We start from the raw sequence: 22,650 nt of genomic DNA, 5'->3' as shown, positions 1-22,650 counted from the left end.
AAGCTACTCTGCAGCATATAATTCAAATCACAGACAATCCTGCAACATTAAAGTGAAATAACAAATTAAAGGGAAACAGTACACTTTAATAAATCAACAATTGTAATTACATAATATAATCGTGAGTCTGAGTGGAAGCATTCTGCATAATGATAGCACTTTAAGGTTTTAATTTAGGTACTTTAAGTATATTTGTTGCTAAAAACCTTTGCCTAAATAATTGGCACAAATTAGGATTATGACTTTCTTAAGGAAAAGAGTCTACATAGTGTTTCATTAAATGGTAAAACTGTTATTCAATACAAAATGATGTTTAAACTCTTCCAGTATCACCCGCCTACAGCCCCTCATTCTCCTCAGAAACTACAATCCCACAATGCCTTGCACTTTTGGCAGCATTTCTTGTCGACGTGGGAAGGGAGGGATTCGGACGCAAACAAATGTCCATGGGTTTGCTGTCGGGGTACGTTAGAGATAACCGTGAAATGTCAGGTCGGTTTGACAGATAACTTGGCGACATTAGAACCATGTGGCTCAAACCCGAAGAGATTCTGCTGAAAAATGCTTTTAAATTGTGGGTCACCGAGAAGGATAACGAGTATTTCGTGCTGCAGAGGAGACGAGGGTACGGAGAAGGTGGTGGCGGTTTGACAGGTAATGTTCGCGGTTTTGTTGTCATATCGTATTTTCGGGACAGCTGCTGCGGCTTCACAAACCACAAGGAAACACGCAAGTTAATAGCTGGCTAACTCGCGGAGAATTTCCCTAGCTAACTAGATGTCTGCCACTGTTAGGGCGGGTGCTGTTACACAGCCTACTCCTCAACTGAGAGGGGGGGAAAAAGGAAAAGCGTCTTTGCAACAGGTTTGAGCTATGGGTCCAAATTACGTGAGTCAGTTTAGGTACTGAACAGCTGGTTTACGTAGTACGTGTCAGTTCATTGGCCCGTTTGGTTTGTTTGATGTTTCTTATAGCTGAGTGGACGGGGGGGTCTGTACACTACACCGCTGATTTCATTTCCTTGGGGCCTGTATTACAGGCTGTATTCACTTTTTTAAGGGATTGTTGTGTCACCCAACAATTTAGCAACTTATAAAAGCAGAAGTATTCTGCTTGTTGATTTTCCTGGTTTAAAAAGGGCATTTCCACTCTGCTGGTGAGCTGGGTCAGTTTGTGAACAAGTGCACCTGTTTCTCACACAGGCTAGAAATTAAACCTGGGCAATTGTAATGTCACTGCTGTGTCAGCTCCCCAGATAGTAAATGCATCAGCCACTTTGTGGAGAGACCCTGATGCTCACTCGAGTAGTCACAATGTAGCGTTATATATACACAGTGTGTATAAATAATTTCTTTTTCATGCAAACTATACAACATCAAGTTTATCAAGTCCTTAAATTCCTCCCAAGTAAGTTTCCAGTTTAACCCACAAGACCTTCTTTACTAACTTGGAACTCAGAGGAATACTTCTAATACATCCAGCTTTTGTAGATTATCTATTACCATCTACTAGATTGTTAATAATGTTGTCAGTGGCTAGAAATGTACTGATGTCCTAAATTATCAGGGTTAATGATAATAGAGGTTAAATAGTATGGTCCCCCCCCCCCCCTTCTCCAAAGCAAACGGCACTTTACATCTGAAGTATCACCATGCTCTGCGCTGCAAAGTGTGTTTGTTTGATCTGCTGAATGCTTTACTACTTGGCAGTTCATCGTTAGAGCATATTTGGGGGTGTTCAGCAGGGTGGCCTGTCTAATGCTGACGCGATGCATAGGATAGTGGTTTCACTTCGACCTTGTCAATTATTCATGGAGGGCACGTCAGAAAGAAGTTGTAGAGGTAACAGATTTAGCTAATTTTAGGCCTGACGAGGACCTGGGGGATCATGCATTTCCGCTGTCAGTATGCGTTCAACACAGTCTGAGCTGTAGCTATGAACAATGACTGGATAGTCCTGCACAGACTAACTAAAGGCAAATGATTCAGCACACAGTGCTGTTTATGTCATTTTTGATGGGCAAGAAATTATTGAAGGCTTCTATGAGGATTCATGTGTAAATCTGATATTTATCTTTTTTTTTAATACATCATTGTACTTTATGCTACAGGCCTCCTTGTAGGAACCCTGGATACTGTGTTGGACTCCACTTCCAAAGTGGCCCCTTATCGCATTCTGCACCACACGCCAGACTCACAAGTGTACTGGTCAATAGCATGCGGTACGCCCCTCTGCATTTTCATGTCAATATTGCTGTCTGTTCTCTAGTTGTTGCAACATTTCTTCGATTAAGCTGACCTTAGTATTATGTTTTTTCCTCTTAACATTTGGTCAGGTGTCACCAAAGAGGAGATTATTCAGCACTGGGATTGGCTGCAGCAGAACATTATGAGGACGCTCTCTGTTTTTGACTCCAGCGAAGACGTCACCAGCTTTGTACAGGGCAAGATTAGAGTGAGACTTTAGGAAGACCTTTTTTTTTTTTTTAATCCCCAGAAATGTTGATTACTTGCTTTATTATTATATCCATAATATATATAAACAGTCTGCAGTAACCCTGTGTACGTCACATTTTAGGGTCTTATTGCAGAAGAGGGGAAGACATGCTTAGTGCAGGAGGATGATCCCGAGAAGTTTCGAGAAGCCCACTTGAGGTTTGAGAAGTGGTTTGAGCTGCCACCAGAGGAAAAGCTGGTCACATATTACTCATGCAGCTACTGGAAAGGAAAAGTACCCTGCCAGGGCTGGCTCTACCTCAGCACAAACTTCCTGTGCTTCTATTCATACCTTCTGGGAGCTGAGGGTAAGCAATTTCTCTGCCATTCATAGCACGTGCTGCTGCCTGTCTTTAGAAAGTTGATTGGTGGTAATAAAGGGTGTGACAGCTGCTAATTGCTGTCATAGTGGGTTTTTATGGCCTCAGAATCTTTTAGTAGTTCTTTGGTTCCAGGTAATGACAGCTTTTTAGGTTTTAAGAATAATTGTGTTTATTTTTTTCTTTGTTTCCAGCAATTAATTTAACTACTTCATATTTTTTTAATGCTGTGCAGTTAAACTAGTCATCTCCTGGGATGAGCTTTGGAGGCTGGAGAAAACCTCTAATGTCATTCTGACTGAGAGCATCCATGTTTTGGCTCATGGAGAGGATCACTACTTCTCCATGCTGCTGCACCTGAACGAAACGTTCGTTATCATGGAACAGTTGGCTGACTACTCCATCAAACGTCTTTTTGATAAAGAGTCCTTCCAGAGAGAGCCAGCGCTGTCTGACCCGCTGCAGATTACAAAGAGGTAATATTTTGTACGCCGTGCAGTGCAGCTTCACACGATCCTGTTAGTGCCAGATGCAAAGTTAAAGAACCCGAGAAAACAAAGTATGACTTGAGTCAGATAGGGTTTATGTTTGGTGTGACCTGCCAGGATTGCCAACCAAGTCACGCCTGAGCTTGCCAGTGCCAGTTCTTTAAAGACAGTTCCAATGTTTGTTTACTTTTTCCCATTGTTTTCATTTGATCCCAGTCGACAAGGCAGTCACGTCCTGTTATTTTATAATAATATTTAAGCAGTGTGGATCATTTTGAAATACATGTAAATGGATGACTGATGTGAATAGAGGCTGGAGGCTGATGAGAAAACCTAAATGTGATGTTTGTGCTCTTCTGTTTCCACAGAGGGCTAGAAGCTAATGCAAAGAGTGAGCAATTCAGGACATTTTTCAGGCTTCCCAAAGAGGAAAACCTGTTAGAGGTGCACGAGAGCTTTTTGTGGGTTCCCTTCAGCCATTTTAACACGCTTGGCAAGATTTGTCTGTCGGAGAACTACCTGTGTTTTGCCAGTCAGGATGGAAGTCAATGCCATGTCATTATTCCAATGCGAGAGGTAAAGTCAAACAAAAAGTGTTTTGTCTTTAAAAAACAAAAAAAACAACAACCTGATGAACAACAGAAAACCTCATATGTGACCGTCTGTCTCCTTATTTCTGTCTTCTAGGTTGTTAACGTTGAGAAACCAGACTCCAGCAGCAGAGCTTTAACGGTGTGCGTGCGCGGCAAGAGGGCGCTGCGTTTCTCTGAGGTGCGGGACTATCAGCGGCTTGCCAATACAATCCGTAGTAGGTGTGGGATTAGTGCCAGCCCACAGCACTCTGCTTCATCAGAGGTAATGTGCTGTGATTGTTTCATTTGTGCCATTTTGCTTCTCTTTAAACGTCATCCTGTAGTTTGCAGAGGTGTCTGACATTGAAAATGATTAACGTCTTTGTCATGAAGGCCATACGGGGAGAATGTCAGTCTCTCATAAACCACTTTGAGGACAATCCAGAGGACGTAACTTTAATGGTGGGGCAGAAAGACAGCAGCAAGGCCGTGAGCACCGAGGCTCTCATGACTGTTTTCCACCCCCAGGATGTTGAAAACCTTGATCCCAAAATGGTAAACAACAGAGTTGATCTGCTCGAATGAAAATTGATTTGTTTTTACTGGCCTTTTGTGTAAAATCACCAGATCCCATGCATATAGCTGCATGTTCTATTGTGCAGCAGACATCTTCATATGTGCTTGGATTTGTGCCCATACCCAAAAAAGTAAAAAGCTGTTCTACCCAGAACTAAACAGGATGCACTTATTATTGGTGGGGTGGCTGTAGCTCAGGTGGCACAGCAGGTCAGCCACTAATCAGAAGGTCGGTGGTTAGATCCCAGGCTGCCTCCTGGCAGTTGGGGTTAGTATCTTGGGCAAGATACTAACCCCATGTTTGCCTACTGGTGGTGGTCAGAGGGCCCGGTGGCGCCAGTGTCCGGCAGCCTCGCCTCTGTCAGTGTAAAAAGCGCTATAAAAATGCAGGCCATTTACCATTTATTGGAAATCTATAACCAAGACTCCATCAGTCTCCAATTTGCACATTTTATTAACAAGCTCAATTAATCTACAAAGTCAAAATGAAACTGTAACGTTCATAGGCATCTAACCTGTGACTCCTGTAATCTATCCTCTTAGTATGTGGTAAAATACATACAGACTTTATGTTATTTATGTCTTCCTTATTGACACAGCATGGTTAATCCCCTGATGAGGAAATGAGTTTAGCAATCTTTGGATTATTGAATACAACTTCTGCTCTTTGTCCTTTTAAAGTATAATAATGACTACTGGTTTGCTGCTTTATTTACAGTGTAAACACAGCACATCTGTTATGTACAGTTTGATCAGGGTCAAGTCTGCTCAGGTATTACAAATAATGTCAGACAGATCTGGAACTTTATGTAGATCCAGATGGGTTTCTGTGGTTCAGATGGGCTCATGAAACTGTCTGCTGTGAGTGTGGATGACTGGTTAGTTCTTGGGTGTTGTTATAAAATCAGATGAAGAATACATGAATTTAAAAAAAAATACACGTTTTATTAGTAGCACTGTTGTGTGTGCTGCCTTTTTTAGAAGCACAGCCTTTCCCTCAGTAGCCATCTTGTAATGCCTCCAGATGCTTATTTTGAAAGAATGTAAGAAAACAACTGGTCAGTGGTACATAGAAAGTGCATGTATACAATTATGTCTCAAACTGAAAAACTTTCTTCTGACACTTCTGGGTTAACAGCTTAAGGAGAAGATGAAGGAGCAGTCTTGGAACATCCATTTCTCTGAGTATGGACGTGGTACGAGTATGTTCTTTACCAGGAAGACGCGAGACTTGATTGTGCGCGGTGTTCCTGAGGCCTTGAGGGGAGAGCTGTGGATGCTTTTCTCAGGTTGTACATCAAAGTTGCCGTGTCCCGTATAGTGACGAGCAGCATCAGTCAGTGGTTAATGAAGCCTTGTGTGATCAAAGTTTCATCTACTGAAGTGCTTTTTTTTACTTTAAACCGAGTGGGGGCTTTTTTTTTTTTTTACACTCTGTAGGGGCTGTAAACGACATGGCCACTCACCCCGGCTATTACACTGAGCTGGTTGAACAGTCTCTGGGCACAAGCACTCTGGCTACAGATGAGATTGAAAGAGACCTGCACCGCTCTCTCCCTGAGCACCCGGCCTTTCAGAGCGACACAGGAATCTCAGCTCTTCGCAGAGTCCTTACTGCCTATGCCTACAGGAACCCTAAAATTGGATACTGCCAGGTACTTAAAATAACTTTTGAAATATGTCCTTCCCTTGCCTCTTGTGATGATATATTATACCATTGTGTACTTAGGAGGAGGGAGAAGCCTATTAAACCATACTGTTTATTTCTCTCCTGTTCAGGCTATGAACATTCTCACCTCGGTTCTCCTGCTGTATGCAAAAGAAGAGGAGGCTTTCTGGCTGCTGGTAGCCGTCTGTGAGAGGATGCTGCCAGATTACTTCAACCGCCGAATTATTGGTAAGAGTGGAAAGATTGGCTTCTGCTGGATACCTGGCAGCGTGGCATTTTAATTATGCCAGGAGCAAAGTCTCACTATGAAAATATTTTGTCAGGTGCTTTGGTTGACCAGGCTGTGTTCGAAGATCTGATTAGAGAAAACCTCCCCCAGCTGGTGGAACACATGACAGACCTGAGCTTCTTCTCCTCCGTGTCTCTGTCCTGGTTTCTCACGCTTTTCATCAGTGTGCTGCCTATAGAGAGCGCCGTGAACGTGGTGGATTGTTTTTTTTATGATGGAATCAAAGCCATCCTGCAGCTTGGCCTGGCCGTGCTGGACTACAACATGGAGGCTCTGATCAGCTGCCACGACGATGCAGAAGCTGTCACCATCCTCAACAAGTCTGTGAATGCAAAAATTATGCATGTCCGAGACTTTTAAATATTATTACACTGTAAATAACACTCTCCCTCTTTGTCTGTTGGTGTTGTTCCAGGTTTTTTGACAGTGTGACAAACAAAGACAGCCCATTGCCCCCGACAGTGCAGCAAGCTTCAGTAGGCAATAATGATAAATCATCTCACATCAGCGTAGATATCAGTGAGCTGATCCGAGAGGCCTATGAGGTATAACTTTGCTCTTTTAGTTTGTGACCGATTAGAGACAACCTCCCCACCGTTTTTTTTTTTTCTCTCAATAAAACTAAGTTGTGACGGTCTTTGCAGAAATATGGAAATATTCGTTCAGAGGAAGTTGAGAGTTCACGGAAAAGAAACAAACTATATGTGATTCAAACACTGGAGGACACAACCAAGCAAAACGTGGTAAGTAAGCTTAGAGTAACTAGTACAGGGGCCAGTATTACACAAGTTATATATTTTATATCTATTCAGGTTTTTGTGGCAGTTTTAGATGAGTGAAAACTTATTGGCTGCCTAGCATTTTATTTCCCTCTCAGCCCTTCAGAGTCCTGTTTGCAGGACCTGGATTAGGGTGCCTAGTTGTGACAAGTAAAAATAGGGATGGGAGGCTTGAGAATGCATTGATATCAATTTTGTTCTTACAACAAAATCCAAACAAACATGGCCGTCAATGTTTGCCCAGCATACAGAATGGAGCAGGCAGCGGTCATTTTAGGGGAAACGGATAACTTATAAAAGGTCTTTAGAGCAAAATATGAGAATTGCTCTTACAAATGATGTCAGACCTGCCTATGCATTTACTCTGGTCACCAGGAACACATCTGCCGAGTTAGAACAGGCTTCTCAATATGTGTGAAAAATATGAGTGAAAGTAATTTATAGATTGAATTGTAATATTACTGTGGCCTTAATAACGAGGTCAAATGTGTTTTCAGATCCGTGTGGTGTCCCAAGATGTCAGATTCAGTGCCTCACAACTGGACGAGCTTTATAATTTATTCAAAGTGAGTCATGAACTTCAATGTTGTATCTTTATTGTCACCATGCTTAACTGTTTGTTAGAATAAGAAAGATGGACAGGTCATGCTTCCTTCTCTGTTTATCTACTTTCAGAGGCAGCATTTCCTCAGCTGCTACTGGACAATGAACAGCCCAGCTCTGCTCCATCATGACCCCAGTCTGGCCTATCTGGAGCAGTACCAGCTGGGTTTCCAACAGTTCAGCATGCTCTTCTCCCTGCTGGAGCCCTGGGCTTTCTGCAGCATCAAGAGCACCCTCTCCCTCTGGGTTTTCCGCCTGATAGATGAGAACCAGGATGGTCTCATTAACTTTAAAGAATTCTGCTGTGCCCTTGGTACATTTGTTGGTTCTCTGCTCTGTTCTAGTAAAACTTTTAACCTCAGTGTCCCCACTGCTGAAACTATAACTTTTGCGTCTCCCATAGATACTTTATACACCGGATCTTTCACAAATAAGTTGAAATTTCTCTTCAAGCTCCACCTGCCACCAGGTAAGTAATGAACAACTAATAAAACCAATCTCAGTTTAAGACTAGATCGTTAACTTCTCTCTCATGGCCCTGTGCCCTTTATTTTGCGATCTGATTTTCATCTGCCTCTCATAAACTACACAACACTGTCTTTAACCTCTGACCTCTTTCTTTCACACAGTGTCTATGGTGATGACAAACTGCTTTAGGTTCAAATGCAGCAAATGTTTTCAGACTGGAATCTATATAGTTGATGCACGCTGCAGCAGCAGACTGACAGAAGCAGCCCAAAGTGAAATAAAAGGTCACATAGTTACGTCAGTCTGAGGTCTGCAGGGCTGAAATGCACACGGGTTGTCATTTCAATAATTCAGCCCATAACCCAGCATTTGATGAGTGAGCACATTGCCTCGGGGAAGAAAGTGTCCTTGAATGTGTGACTCTTATGTGCGTGATGCTTGTTGAAGGCAGGGGTAAGAATAGCGTATGCTGGGTGAAAGAGTTTGCCATGGCAACAACAGGTCTAAGGAGCTGTGAGGGCATTTAGCAGTAGGCTAGTTTCTTCAGAAAGAGAGACTGTGCTGCTCAAATTACAACTGACAGCTTAGCAGCAGATGAGCACTGAGTCACCGCTTGTGATGTGCCAGGCCTGTGAACATCAAGCAGCAAAGCTTATTTTGTGTCTCATGGAAAGTGGACATTGCTTCAGCACCAAGGACAGGTCACATCCTGGTGCCACAGTCTAAACAAGATGGTGGAGACGCACTTCAAATTTGCCACCTGTGCACTGATCGCTGTTTTGTTTGCTTCCTCTGTATGAATAAGAGGGACTGGAACTGGGCCAAACGCTACATTGAAATGATTGGAGTCATATCCTCTTCAGAGCTGAGACGCTGCAGGTTTTTCAGTCCAGAAGAGCTGTGGAGCAGCTTTAGTCGCTTATCAGTTTCAGGCGGAAAGCAGTGACCACTCGGTTACGTTAGCTCTGTTGTGATTGGCTGTAGTGACCGCAGCATGTCTTGTTGTACCTTTTTAACTTAGAGCCCTGTGGAAGTCTGCATTGTTCTTTATGCTCTGTAGTATTTTATACTTCAGGACACTTTCATTGTTGGAAATTCGGTGGAAATGTTTTCTCCACTTATTCTTAATTAGTTTGCATTCAGAGGTTGGTATTGGTCTTTTTGCTGAGAGGAGTGCAATGTGTAACTTATGTGGCAATATTTAGGCTTATGCACCACAAAGCTATCAGGAAAATAATATTACATTTCTGGCTTGTGATGGGAGTTGTTTAATCTACGCATTTAAACCAACACGCACACACGCACACACATGTAGACGTGGCTCAGGTTGGAGCAAAAAAAGGACAAATTCGAGTGTTTCTTTTTTTTGATGCATGGAATAATACTGTAGCATGTTTAATATTAACAATTCTATACACAGCTATTTTTAAATCTAAAAATCGGATACCTCTGTGTGGATTTAACATCTGCGTTCTTTATTTATTGGCCAGATGTAGAAGGAAATCATACAAAGGATAAAATGTATTCATCACCGAAAAAAGCATGTTTAGATCTATATTTCTGGACCTCAGCTCTACTGTTTTGCTATAACGGAGCAGAGCTTAAAGTGGCAATTAATAAATTGCTCCAGTCTCATATGGCATACAAAAATAATGCTCAAAACCTCAGAGAAATTTGTGTCTTCATGGAGGTGGCATAATAACTTTAACACATGGCTCATCCAGAATCTGAATGTAAATGCTTTGTTTGTTTACAGCCTTAGGTCAGCTGTTGTACACAAATTTCAACTTAATGTGGTTATAAACCTGAGCTGACAAAAAGAATGCTGTTTCGACCTTCATGATCACTCAGTGGTCTCCATCAGTTTGTACCAGAGTTCACCCTTAAATCAGATTCTCATTGATTCTCCCTCAGCTGTCTTCCATAGATCTGAATTGCTTCTCTTTCTCTCATAAGAGACAACCATATGCATTAAAAACTGCTTTTAGACCATTATTTTGATTGGTAGTAGATCCTCATCAGATCTGCATGCGTTGTTGACTCCTTTGTGCTGCTCTTGGTAATTAATGTTTTCATTGAAACAAACTGGCTTAGTAAATCTAGCCCTAAACTCTGCTTTGCTCTTGTGAATTCTTTCTCCTTTGTCTTTTCTTTCCTTTCAGTGCACTTACAGACAATATCTTTTAGCCTTCACAGGTAGTCCTTTACACTTAAAGGAACAAAGAATCCAGCACTTTATTCCAGTGACTGAAGATTCTTCTCACTTGAGTAGACTCACTGGTTAGCTACCTCTTGTCCTTCCTCAAAACTCCAATTTAATTTCCTCTTTTCTAACTAAATATCGCAATAATTCTGTCTTAACACTTGCGTGGAAGCATTTTTCTCTACAGTTTGTTTATATGCTGCTTCCCTGTTTCAGCCTTTGATCTTCCAGAAGATGGTGTGATAAGGAAAAGCCCTGAAAGAGGTAATATTACACCCAAATTTATAACAAATGATTAATGGCTCCAACAAGGATTTGTGCAAGGATTATAATTTCTTGTAACACAGTTAAGTTTGTCAATTAAACTGACAGGAAGAGGGAAGGTTGACCTGCAGGCCTATCTGAAACAATGGCAGAATGAAATATTAAAGAAAGAGGAAACCATCAAAGACCTGCCCAGAATTAATCAGGTAATTCAAACCATGCTTTGTTGTGTCCGTGCGACTTCATCTTTTTCACAATAAATTGACTCATTTAACTTTTTTTTTTCCCCCCACATTTCCATCGCAGACTCAGTTCATCCAGTTCTCCAAGACCCTGTACAACATTTTTCATGGTGATCCCGAGGAGGAGTCACTGTACCGAGCCGTGGCTCATGTGACCAGCCTCCTCCTGAGGATGGAAGAGGTGGGGCGGAGGCTGCAGGAGCCGAGCAGCCCACCCGAGTCCAAAAAGCCTGCCAATACCACTGCTGGCGAGGAGTCTTCAACTGAAGAGTCCTCCACAACCCCAGAGAGCTCTGACACTTCCAGCTCCCACAACAGTCAAGACCTCTCAGAGACCGAGTGGTCGTTTTCCTTCGAGCAGGTCCTAGCATCTCTGCTCAATGAACCGGCCATAGTCAGCTTCTTTGAGAGGCCTGTTGATATTCAGATGAAGCTGGGACAAGCTAAGGTCGCCCAGCTGAAGTCAAAGACCAATAAGTGAACTAACACTTTGCTTGTGATTCAAACCTACAAGTTTCCATGAATTTCCTTTCTCCACTTGAACAGGGTGGTGGATTTAGTGGGACACAGAGTTAAATTACTATCTACTGATACTATCTACCGATCACACATGAGGAGGAATCATCAGAGACCTGTTTGTCACGCAGATGATGAAGAACATCAGAGACTGATAAAACGCGTGCAAACACTATTCTGTAATAGGTCATTAATGTGCAGTATATGTTAATGTTCAAATGCACTCTCTCACTCGGCCACAGTTTCTTCAGATTTTCTGTTAAGAAAAAAACAAAATAGTTTAGTGATGTGCTTTATAAGATGCTAATTTCCACTAACACGAGAGAAAGGATTGTCCCTCTCCTTCTCTCTCCAGTCCACCTACATAATAAATGACATAAACCGCATGATGGAGTCTGCAAGAGGATTCTCTGGTCGGAGATCTCCATGTATGTTCTCTTTCAAATTAGCTATCACTGCTGTAAAGTGAAATTTACTGTAAATGGTAGTGTGTCCTCTGACGTCAGTGTCTCATAGTGTGCGTTTTGCTCTAAACATAAATTATGAGAGTGCAGCTTTTTAGTTAACGCAGGCATGAAGCGAACCGTAATATGGCTGTTTGAAGACGAGTTGCAGTGTTGTCGTTGGTAGCCAGGAAATGAACTCACTCGTTATCGGAGTGAAGACGTCACAACATGAAAAGTTACACTGCAGTTGTAGGTGCATTTGCAATAATGTACAAAGGAGGATGCTGTACTGCCACATCTGTCTCTCCTCCAAAAACGGCACACAAAAATGGTAAACATGTCAGGATTAGGGGGATTTCATGTGGGTCATACTTGAAAACATGTAAAGGGAAAAAAATGTCCACCTTGCAGCTGCAGGTGAGTAATCTGCCTCCTCTAAAACTGTGTCTGATATTCACAGCGTGATTGGTTAATGTGTCGTTTGCTTACGTCCGTAAATGTAGGATTTTACGCTCCTGTTAGTGCGGCATTGTACACATAAAGGTCAGTTCAATAGTTGTTTGATTATTATGTATATATAAGGTTTGAATGAGAATCTAATATATAGAAGCTGGGAGGGTGTTGCAGACACCTTAAACCGTTTGAAGGACATTTTGTGTTATCAACTCTCAGGGTGACATTTGTGTAAAATGAACGGGAGGAAAGGGATATTTTTTCAATCTGGGACATAACAAAATATATGTGATACACAGATTGCATCTTCTCTGTAACACTAAAACATAAAGCATGTGTAGCATAGTTACTGGAGTTGCCACATTATGCCAGCCTTTGACAAACAGCCATTACTGCTTGCTACAGAGAGACAGCATAATCACTATAATTTTCAATTTTCTGCTGCTTCTTCTTATACTTTCAGCCTGTGAATAATTTGCACTTGTTTGAGATGTACAAGCTTTAGAAATGGCTGTGTTTTGGCCAGGTTTGCAAAGCGTGAGTTCAGAGAGGTGGTAACTGCTTCAGCTACAGCTTGTCATCTCCAGGGGCCAAATTCACACAGTTTTAGCTTTTTTTCTGCCTGTGTTTTTAAAAACAGTGCTTTAGATGCTTCTTAAGTGCAGCTGCAGTCCTCTGTTTCCTATATCCTATATTTTAGTTTTTGTCATATGAGGGGAAAGATTTATTTTCCTGTTTAAGTGCTTTTTTTTTTTTTTTTAAACTTAGGACTTAGGGACCAATCATAAGTGCTTTTTGTGTAATAACTGCATTATTTAGACATGCTTTATATTCATAGCATAAGTTGTTCTAACTGATAATAAGCGTTTCTAATTGGAGTTGATCATAAAATGATTTACATGATCAGTGCAATGAAGCTATCATAATACGCTACATTGATCTTAAATCCAAAGCTTGATGAGTGACCTCAGCGCTGACCAGAGAGTTGAAACAGTACTGACAGTCTCAGCAAGAGAAATCAATAACTGATCATAGTGCAATGTTTCAAATCAGCCACTCAGTTCATTATTTATAGCGGTCACATCACCTCTGACCTGGCGTGACGCTTCAATCTGACTGTTTGCCTGCAATTTAATGTAAAAGGATTTACATGGATTATGAGTTATTGCATGCTTTGCCAATTTTTGATTACTTGATGGGTTGTTAAAGATAAGTGAAGAAAAAAAGTATGCTTTCAAGGATTGATTTATCGTTCTTTTTGCTAGACCAGTGATTAAGAGAAACTTTTTGATGTGCACTGTTTCCTAACCATAATTATTCAGGTGTCACTTCTGAAAAATGATGGTGGCAGTAATACTTTTTCATGGGAAAATGATAGAAAGTACACGAATTGGGAGGAAGGAAGAATTCAGAGGGTTGGAAGTCTTTCTCTGGCATGCTGGCAGTTCTCCCATTAAGCATGAGAGTGTATACAGTTGGCATGGATAATACTCCAGCTGCTACTGCTGAATAAGTATGGTTAACCATATCCTCATCGTCTACAGCTTTTGTTGTTTATGGCTTTTGACTGAATGTTTGATTTGCACAATATCTGATGCTGAGATATTTCTGTTTACTTGCTTGATTATATTTTTTATTCTCATACAGATGAACTAGAATAAAGAGTAAAGATTCTATGAATGATCATCAGTGACCACAGTTAATTCTTGCTCACAATGTGACACACACACACACACACACACACACACACACACGTGACTTACACGCATTTAATTCATATTCATGACACTTGAGCTTCAGCTTGTGCGGGTTATTTTAGTCCGTGTGATACCATATGGGGATAGTTGTTTATTTTTGCAAAAGGGCATAGAAGACAGTCTTTTATCATAACTGATTAAGAATCTCCATAAGCAAAAAGGGTCAGCATTTTTATAAGCTACAAAACACAACATGGTTTTGACAATCATCAGTCACTGCTGCTGATGTCAATGCACCAGTGATTTCAGTTAGAGTTGGAGGAGGGACAGATAAACAACACTGTAAATGTCACAGCAAATAAATAAACATCTTGAATAAATACTTTATTTAAATATTTAACAAATATATTTGTTAAAATTAAAAATTAAAAATGTAATCTTCATTTTTAAAAAATTTTTTTAAAGAAATTAATGACATTTTAATTTCCATATTCCATAAAAATTAAAATATTCCATATTTTAATATAACCAGTGAGTCCATTCAAGTTAATTAATTTTTATTGTATTAGGTACATCTAGCATTAAAAAAAATTACTTGCAAAATTAATTGTGCATTTATTTATTTATATTTTTGGGGAGGGGGGGTGATGACGACAGAAGTCTAAAAAAGAAAAACCCTGCATGTATCAAATATCGTACGCTAGACAATAGGGGGTTAAATATTTCCATACAATAACACTTCGCGAAGATGTGTTGATGTAATTGTGAATAAAACACTTCCTGGCAAGATTTTCTCCTGAGGTCTGTAGATGTAGATGGAACTTTCTCATTACGCAAATAAAAAACAGCTGAAACCATCACAGCATGCGCAAACATATTTACATATGTCCAATTATTGCCCAGCAATATTCTAGTTAGTTAGTATTCTTCCTCAACACCAACAAACAACAGAAATATTTACCTTACTGGCATTTTCCCTTCGACATCAGGTCACAAAAAGCTAAAAGTTTTCCCCTCTTGTATGGTGTCTGGGAAACTATTTTACAAGAATATAATACTATAATGCACACAGTTTCTTGAACAGTAAATGAGTGCTTTAAAAGCATTGGTGTGTGGTGGGAATACAATGCTGTTAGACAGTAGAGCATGCTCAAAACAGTTGCCTACTTTCTGGCCTCCTACATGATATGTACAGTATGTTGGGGTGTTGAAGGTCACCTTTTAGTGACTTTCAGAAAAAGAAGCATGATATGAGTCTTTTGCATTAGTGTAAAAGCCTGGTCTGTAACACAGCATGAATTCATAAAAACATAGGGTCATATGACAAGGCCCACAATAAGTCATCAGTTTTGCAGTAAAAGGTCCCATCCTTGACTTGTCCAAGAGCGTGAACTGTCAGCCTGATTTATGAGGAACAGTGGCACTCTATAATGAATGGTCTCTGCATACTATTCTGGCTCAGAGATTTGGTTGCATATGGTTGTTAGCCCAAAGTTCATAACCTAATGACCCCTGTCACCTGTTCAGTTTCCCGTTGGGTCTGTCAAGGAAGATTTTCCTGCTTTGGAAATCTGAGAGATTTTATTTTGGTTTATAACATTTGCCTTAGCGGAGATCATGCCCTTGTCATGGCTAAACCAGCATGATGCTGCTGATGTTTAAAATATGATCATTCTCAGTATGACTTGTGATCATAAAATACATATGATAAAAAGTTCAAATCAAATAAACTACAAAACTTTTTCATTTACAGCTACTGAATATTTACAGTTCTTAACAAATACATGAATGAATGAATGAATGAATGAATGAATGAATGAACAGACTGCCCTTGAAGTCCAATCAGTGTTTGGCTAAATGAATCATGATTTACCAAGCATACGTGCAGCTTCATAATTTGATGAACTGTCTATTCTGTATTTATTTTAGTTTGCAACAGACTGCTATTTTGGTTCCCTACCCACAGTTTCACCCACAATCCTCCCCCAAGTGTGCAAGTGAGTTATTTTGGGCTTGGAGACAGGAAGCCTTTGAAGCATAGCTCTCACCAGTATGATGGCATGTGTTTTGGAAATGGGTCCATCCACACTGTCCTCAATCTGTATGTCTTGGTGCAGCTGGTGGAAACCGAGCAGCTAATGTGACAGCCTCTTGTAAAAGAAAATAGCAGGGCTGCACTGATATACTGCAGATTGAGTTAACATTGCAACACAGCTCTTGGGCAGAAAACCCCCCAGGTCCCATCAGTATTCAAATGTTGAAATGTTGCATCATAGGCTAACTTCGAACACTCAGAGCAGCATAGTATTCAGCGATTAAACTAAGTAAGACTTTAAGTACACCAGCAAACTGCCCCACTGACCATATCCTGTAAGGATTTGCCTTGGATGTATGCAAACCATTTCTCAGGCTTCATCCACTGAAAGACTAAAACCTTCACAATGCCATGACTATCCAAACCAAACTTTGCCGATCACACTTTCCAGATACTTGAAATCTAAACATAATGCACATATTAATTACAAATTAAGTGAATGAACGGTTTCATAATCCCTGTAGTATTACTCATCTCATATGAGGCCTGCATGAATGTCAAGTTGCTGTTGTTTGGCTCTGGAACTGTGACATTTGCTGTGCTGTGAGATTATTAATACATTTTGTATGGCTAAAACTTTCATTTGCATCACACAATCATTGACTGCATTCTATAAAAGCTGCAAAAGTGTGTATGTGACATCAATATAGGTTTTTGTTTTTATATACTTATTTTTTTCAAATTACGAAAAGGCTTGATGTCTTGCTAAACAAATTGAAATATATTTTGATTTATACTCAATTATCCAGGTAAGTAAATCCCAAAAGGTTGATTCTGTTCATCTGGACGTAACGTTTTCAGTGGGAGAAATATTTGTCACTTCAATTCTGAGAATGAAGAAGTCATTTGGATGAGTGATGAAACATTTTTCCCACTATCTTGTGAAAATTCACAAAGAGCAGTGAGTATCGTATTACCTGATCACAAACTGTACAAAGAAGAAAGAAAAATTTAATTCAGTTTTAAAATTCTGCAACCTGTCAAATCAAATAATCAATCAATCAATACTTTATTTGTATAGCACATTTAAAGACCAGAGGTACACCAAAGTGCTTCTCAATAGTAAAATATGAAATAAATGGTAAGTGGACTGATTCTTATATAGCGCTTTTCTACTCTCAAAGTAGCTATAGTACTCAAAGCGCTCTATACAATATGCCACATTCACCCAATCACACCCATTCTCACAAGCACTTTATCTATACTTAGTGCTATCTAACTACATTCACACACATTCACACTCCGATGGATGCATCGGAGAGCAAGTTGGGATTAGTATCTTGCCCAAGGATACTTGACATGCAGACTGGAGGAGCCAAGGATCAAACCACCAACCTTCCAATCAGTAGGTGACCTGCTCTACCTCCTGAGATACAGCCACCCAAGTAAAGTTAATTACGATAGTAGAGTACAAATACATTTCCAGACAAAACGAGCACTAATGAACCCAGAAGCACTATGCTAAAAGAAACATAGAAATCCCACTTTGATCCTTGAGTACATCTGATATTCTGAAACAGGGATTTTGAAAAAACACTTGTTTGTTTTGGGGCTTTTAATCAAAGTACATCAGAAATACAATACAAGGAAGCCTGTATCCCAGCATAAGTACTTTCTGTATTAAATCCTCATCAATAAGCAAATATTTTTGCAGTAATTTAAGCAATAAAAGCAACAATCAATAACATGGGAAAAACCACAGTTTCTTTCAGTAAAACATTTTTATTAGTCCAGTATAGCTTATTTTATCTTCTATTCTCATCTCACAGTACTCATTTAAGTAATACAGCTGTAAACAAAAACGTTTTGAGTTACCTGGGGTCCGTTCTTCGTACCTCGCTAAGTAAGTTAGCTGGATTTGATTGTTGACGATTTCGCGTGATCGTGGATCGTTCGGTTCCCCGAAGCTCATCCGGGACTTGCTGTCATAGCAACAGATCCGTAAGCGTAAACCTGCTCGGGAGCAGGCTTACTTTATGTAAACAGGATTAGATCGCGGCCACTCAGGTATGTCCGCTTCATTTATACGAAAGCAACAGCGATATTTTACCACTGTTTTACCATAAATAAATATTATCAATGTAACTAAAGATAATGCAGTATTTGATTCTTTTATTGATTTCATACAGATACATACAGGTCATTTCCTAAAAAAAGGGAAATGTACTATTAATCATTCTATTTCATGTATTTGATTATTTCAGATGTAATTCATATTTTAGAGTAGTAATAGTAAATTACTTCGTGTAATCAAGATGAGAGACCACGGCTATAAAAGCGAAGGTGGATTTGGGAAGCTGTCGCAGCCATGTCCTGTCCGTATACGCGAGCCACCCATTGCGGAAGGTGCAAGATTGATAAGGAGAGTCTTCAGAATTCAGCGTATATTGCGGGACTAGACAGGATCCTTTAGCTCAGCGCGACAGTGTGCTCATAGAGAGATATCGATTTTCCCGTGAGGGTATTATTTACTTAACCAACTTGTTGACGAGGGGGTGCAGGACCACCACCTGTCTTTTTTTGCTCTGCCCTTTTCTTGGTTGCTGTTATAAACAAACAAGATTATTTCAGGGTCTCTTTCTCAAGAGACTAAAAGCAATATAAGTGATAAATATTACCATTCTGTAGAATATTCTTATATTTCACTTTTACTTGTTCCCATGTTCTAGTGGGTCCTGTTGTGGCTCTAATGTGAAAGGAGGATATAATATAATATAATATAATATAATATAATATAATATATAATATAATAAATTACCCTACCGCCTACTGGTGTTGGCCAGAGGGGCCGATGGCGCGATATGGCAGCCTCGCTTCTGTCAGTCTGCCCCAGGGCAGCTGTGGCTACAACCGTAGCTGCCTCCACCAGTGTGTGAATGTGAGAGTGAATGAATAGTGGCATTGTAAAGTGCTTTGGGTGCCTTGAAAAGCGCTATATAAATCCAATCCATTATTATTATTATTATTATAATTACTTACGAGTTTAATTTGTCAGCAACTTTCTGCCAGCCCTCTCTCCTTGCTTTTGCAGCCTTTGCAGTGTTCCCTTGCGTTTTAATTAAACTCTGAAACTCCTGAAATCCCTCAATCAAGAGTTCTTGCTCTGCTGCCGAAATAGAGCGCGCTCCTTCGACATTTTCGCCGACCAATCAAAGGGTTGCCGATCAATGTTTCTACTATCGATGCGTAGCCCCTGTTAAGCCACCCAGTGATCTCACATTACTTCATCAGCTATACTAATCGTCAACAACAGGTGTGTTCGGAGAACCGGAATAGCGAGCTCAAAGTTAGCGCGATGATTTGATCTTGGATGTTGTCATTTGATCTTGGATGTAGTAAGCGAGGTACGAAGAACGGACCCCTGGTCATGTATCTGTCAGACTCAGAGTGGAAACAAAGTAAAATAGTGTCATGAGGTTAAACCAGCTTTCTAAACACTTGCTCTTTTCTTATGAGCTTCCTTGTTACTAACTTAAGGAGATTATCTGATCTAAGAAATGGCTCCAACCGTTGAGGATGATCTGATATCCTCGTGTTGGTGTTGTTCCCAGACCATCATGAAAATGTTGTTCCAGGTTCAACATTGCAAGTCGACCAATCACATTGTTGTGACATTATTCCTTTGCGCGCCAAGCCATTCGTGCATTTATGAAATTCCAATGTTGCAAGGACAATATCAATTCTGCTTACGTTTATTAAAGGGTTTAGGGTCAGGGTCCGTTGATCGGCGGACAGAGGCGGTTTCACGCAGCTTAAGTACAGTTTTTTGTTTTACGCCGGTTTTTTCCCGAAGTCGCAAAAGTATGACGTCACAACATTCTGATTGGTCACTTGCAATGTTGATCCTGGAACAACATTTAGTATGATGATCTGGGAACAACACCAACACGAGGATATCAGATCAACCTCCAGTTGAAGTTAAGTAGAAGTAAGATGTTTTCACTGAAGCCTGCTGTTATTATTTTTCACATGATAATCACAATACTTTACACATGCTCTGCCTCCAGCGTGTCTCCCTGAGTGCTCTTAAATCTTGGCTTCCAGACTTTTATCTGCTTTGTGTTTACCTCATTTTTCTTCTAACGTCTTTCACACTCATATTTTACATATTATTACATGTTGGTGTCTCCAGTTTTTCCTGAGTCTTCTTGCATTAATATTCAGTAGATTCTTAGATCTTCAGGTCATCCATCCTGCTCTTGAAGTTGCTGTGCTTGCTTGACTGACTGTTTCTGCGCTGATTTTCGATGGACATCTCAAGGACAGGACTGGAGATTTTTCTCCCCTTTGTATCAATTTCTTCCGCTTTGCCTTTCCTCTCCACAGCCATATTATCTCTGTTCTGCTTGTAGGCCACCTTGCTGTTGTAGGGGCTGTAAGAAGAGTTTGGCTCTGGCATGCTGTACTTTGAGTCTGTAGGGAAAAGTTCAGGCACAGCAGAATGACCTCCAAAGTAGTTATAGTTTGGGACAAAGGGCATGACCGGCTCACTCAGGGCTTTGGAACCTTCACGTGCGGCTTTTGAACTCCTGTAACGAAGACCCTGGTGGCACTTTGTAAAACCTAGATGGTACATTTCCACCAGGTTGAGCAGCAGTGAGACGCAGGCCACAGCCAGCATGAAAAGGATGAAGATTGTCTTCTCAGTGGGGCGGGAGATGTAGCAGTTCACCATGTTTGGGCAAGGCCAGCGGTTGCAGGTGTACATGGCCTTGAGCTCAAACCCATATAGAAAATACTGAGCTACAATAAACGCAACCTCAAACAGGGTCTTAAAAATAATGTTGAAGACATAGGTCCGCAGTAGCGCACCTTGTAAACGTGCGTGGCCCTGTTTGTCTTTAACTGAGGGCTTTTTGTCCTTATGGCAGAATACTTGCTGCTGGTCTTCAAGCTCCTTTTGTTTCTGCTTCTCCTTCTCCTCCATGCGGACCAAATGAAGGATATGACCAAGATAAATGAGAGTGGGCGTGGAGACAAAGATGATCTGCATCACCCAGAAGCGGATGTGAGAAATGGGGAAGGTCGTGTCATAGCAGACGTTCTGACAACCCGGCTGCTTGGTGTCGCACGTGAAGCTGGACTGCTCGTCGCCCCACACCTTCTCAGCAGCAGCCCCCAGCACCAGGATGCGGAAGATGAACAGCACCGTCAGCCAGACTTTGCCCACTACAGTGGAGTGCTCTTGAGCACTTTCCAGCAGCTTCCCTAACAAGTTCCAGTCAGCCATACCATCTTACAACTGTCCCCTCAGCTTTATTGGCAAAACCAGGAGAAAGGCCTGTAAGGAAAGGGGGAAATGTTTTATTTGAATAAACTAAGTAATATGGCAGACTTAACCTGTCAAGTAACTTATTACCATACCATATCACCACTTATTACCATAAAAACAACGTGATAAGCTTTAGTAAATGAAATGATGATGATATTTACAAATTAGTTGATTGACTGACTGGACTTTTATAAGGTGATTGTTAGCTCTCATATTTGCACATGCAAAATTAGAATCAGGCTCAGGAAACGTTCCCAACAGCTTGTTTTGTTCATACAATAGTTTATATGTTAATCAGAATTCTAAATCTCTATATGAGGAAATATGTATTGTCTCCACTTTCTTACTTTTTTTATTTTTCTGTGTAGAGAAATGGGAGCATGGCAGTATGCAGATAATATGGAGACTGCATAAGCCCTGTTGGTTCAGAACATATCCATGGGGGTAAGAACAAAATATTCCATTGCCAACATTTCATAACTCTGATAGAGATTTTGAGTGCACACTTGTTTTTTGCTCAGGGTAAGAACGTTTCCATGCACATTTGTGAATGACTGCCATCGTCCTGTTACATGAGCCAATTTCAGCTAAGCTTTAGCTGTCAGGCAGATGACCTCGCATTTGACACTAGAATATTTTGGTATACAGAGGAGTTCATGGTCATCTCAGTGCCTACAAGGATCTCAGAGGCTGTGGCTGCTAAACAAGCACAAATCATCACCCCTCCACCACTGCTTGACAACTGGTATAAGGGGTTTTTGCTTAGGTTTGCAAAGATGCAACTTTGCAAACCTAAGGCATGCTGCCAGGTTCTTTGCAGAAAGGCTTTTTCCTTTCAAGCAAGTTTGGTCCTTTTCTAAATGAAATATCATAAAATTTCACATTTGACACCTGGGCATGCAGGGAAGTGTGGCACTGTGTTAAAACTCCCAAAACCTCTACTTTATAGAGGTGGTCCCACTTGCTGATGATTATTTAATTAGTTATTCATTTAAAGACGTATTATTAGTAGTATCTAGCTGCTATTTACCTTCTCAGTTCCTGTGGAAATAGTGAAGGTGCATTTAGTTTTTTGCAGGACTACATAGAGTCCTATCAGAACTTTCCTTTTCATGTTATTGTGTATAGCACAATAATTCACCATAGCACAGGGTCAAGGGTACATGAGTCTAATTTGTATGTAAATCTAAAATTCCCCTATGT

General features: G+C 40.6%; 2 protein-coding genes and 1 long non-coding RNA gene across 4 annotated transcripts in view; 2 read left to right on the top strand and 1 right to left on the bottom strand.

Annotated features, from left to right (window-relative positions):
* Nucleotides 1-393: 393 nt before the first annotated feature.
* tbc1d8b (TBC1 domain family member 8B) lies at nt 394-14,069 on the top strand. 2 transcript variants are annotated; one of them, XM_005928487.2, is made up of 21 exons: nt 394-654; nt 2,111-2,221; nt 2,336-2,454; nt 2,578-2,803; nt 3,051-3,291; nt 3,672-3,879; nt 3,991-4,158; nt 4,269-4,430; nt 5,590-5,740; nt 5,892-6,106; nt 6,231-6,348; nt 6,444-6,729; nt 6,825-6,954; nt 7,054-7,152; nt 7,686-7,754; nt 7,864-8,104; nt 8,195-8,260; nt 10,447-10,539; nt 10,679-10,726; nt 10,835-10,932; nt 11,033-14,069. In XM_005928487.2, the coding sequence occupies exons 1-21, from the start codon at nt 528-530 to the stop codon at nt 11,447-11,449; spliced, it is 3,393 nt and encodes a 1,130-aa protein (XP_005928549.1). In that variant the 5' UTR covers nt 394-527; the 3' UTR covers nt 11,450-14,069. The 2 variants fall into 2 exon arrangements, with proteins under 2 accessions (XP_005928549.1, XP_005928550.1); XM_005928488.2 differs by lacking the exon at nt 10,447-10,539.
* Nucleotides 14,070-20,030: 5,961 nt separating this feature from the next.
* Nucleotides 20,031-22,650, top strand: part of LOC121815000 — a 19,124-nt gene continuing 16,504 nt past the window's right edge. The window contains exons 1-2 of the long non-coding RNA XR_006054725.1: nt 20,031-20,103; nt 21,816-21,891. This is a non-coding gene — a long non-coding RNA (uncharacterized LOC121815000). The remainder of the gene's footprint in view (nt 20,104-21,815; nt 21,892-22,650) is intronic.
* gja2 (gap junction protein, alpha 2) overlaps nt 20,103-22,650 on the bottom strand; it is a 4,261-nt gene continuing 1,713 nt past the window's right edge. Inside the window, exon 2 of the mRNA XM_005928489.2 lies at nt 20,103-21,456. Within this exon, the coding sequence (XP_005928551.1) occupies nt 20,347-21,405 (1,059 nt within the window). The 5' untranslated portion in view covers nt 21,406-21,456 and the 3' untranslated portion in view covers nt 20,103-20,346. The remainder of the gene's footprint in view (nt 21,457-22,650) is intronic.

This window comes from Haplochromis burtoni, unplaced genomic scaffold (assembly GCF_018398535.1).
Source record: "Haplochromis burtoni strain Fernald_Lab_line unplaced genomic scaffold, NCSU_Asbu1 Contig_115, whole genome shotgun sequence".
Taxonomy (NCBI): Eukaryota; Metazoa; Chordata; class Actinopteri; order Cichliformes; family Cichlidae; genus Haplochromis; species Haplochromis burtoni.
Note: the sequence above shows the minus strand (reverse complement) of the source record. Positions and strands in the feature narration are given on the sequence as shown.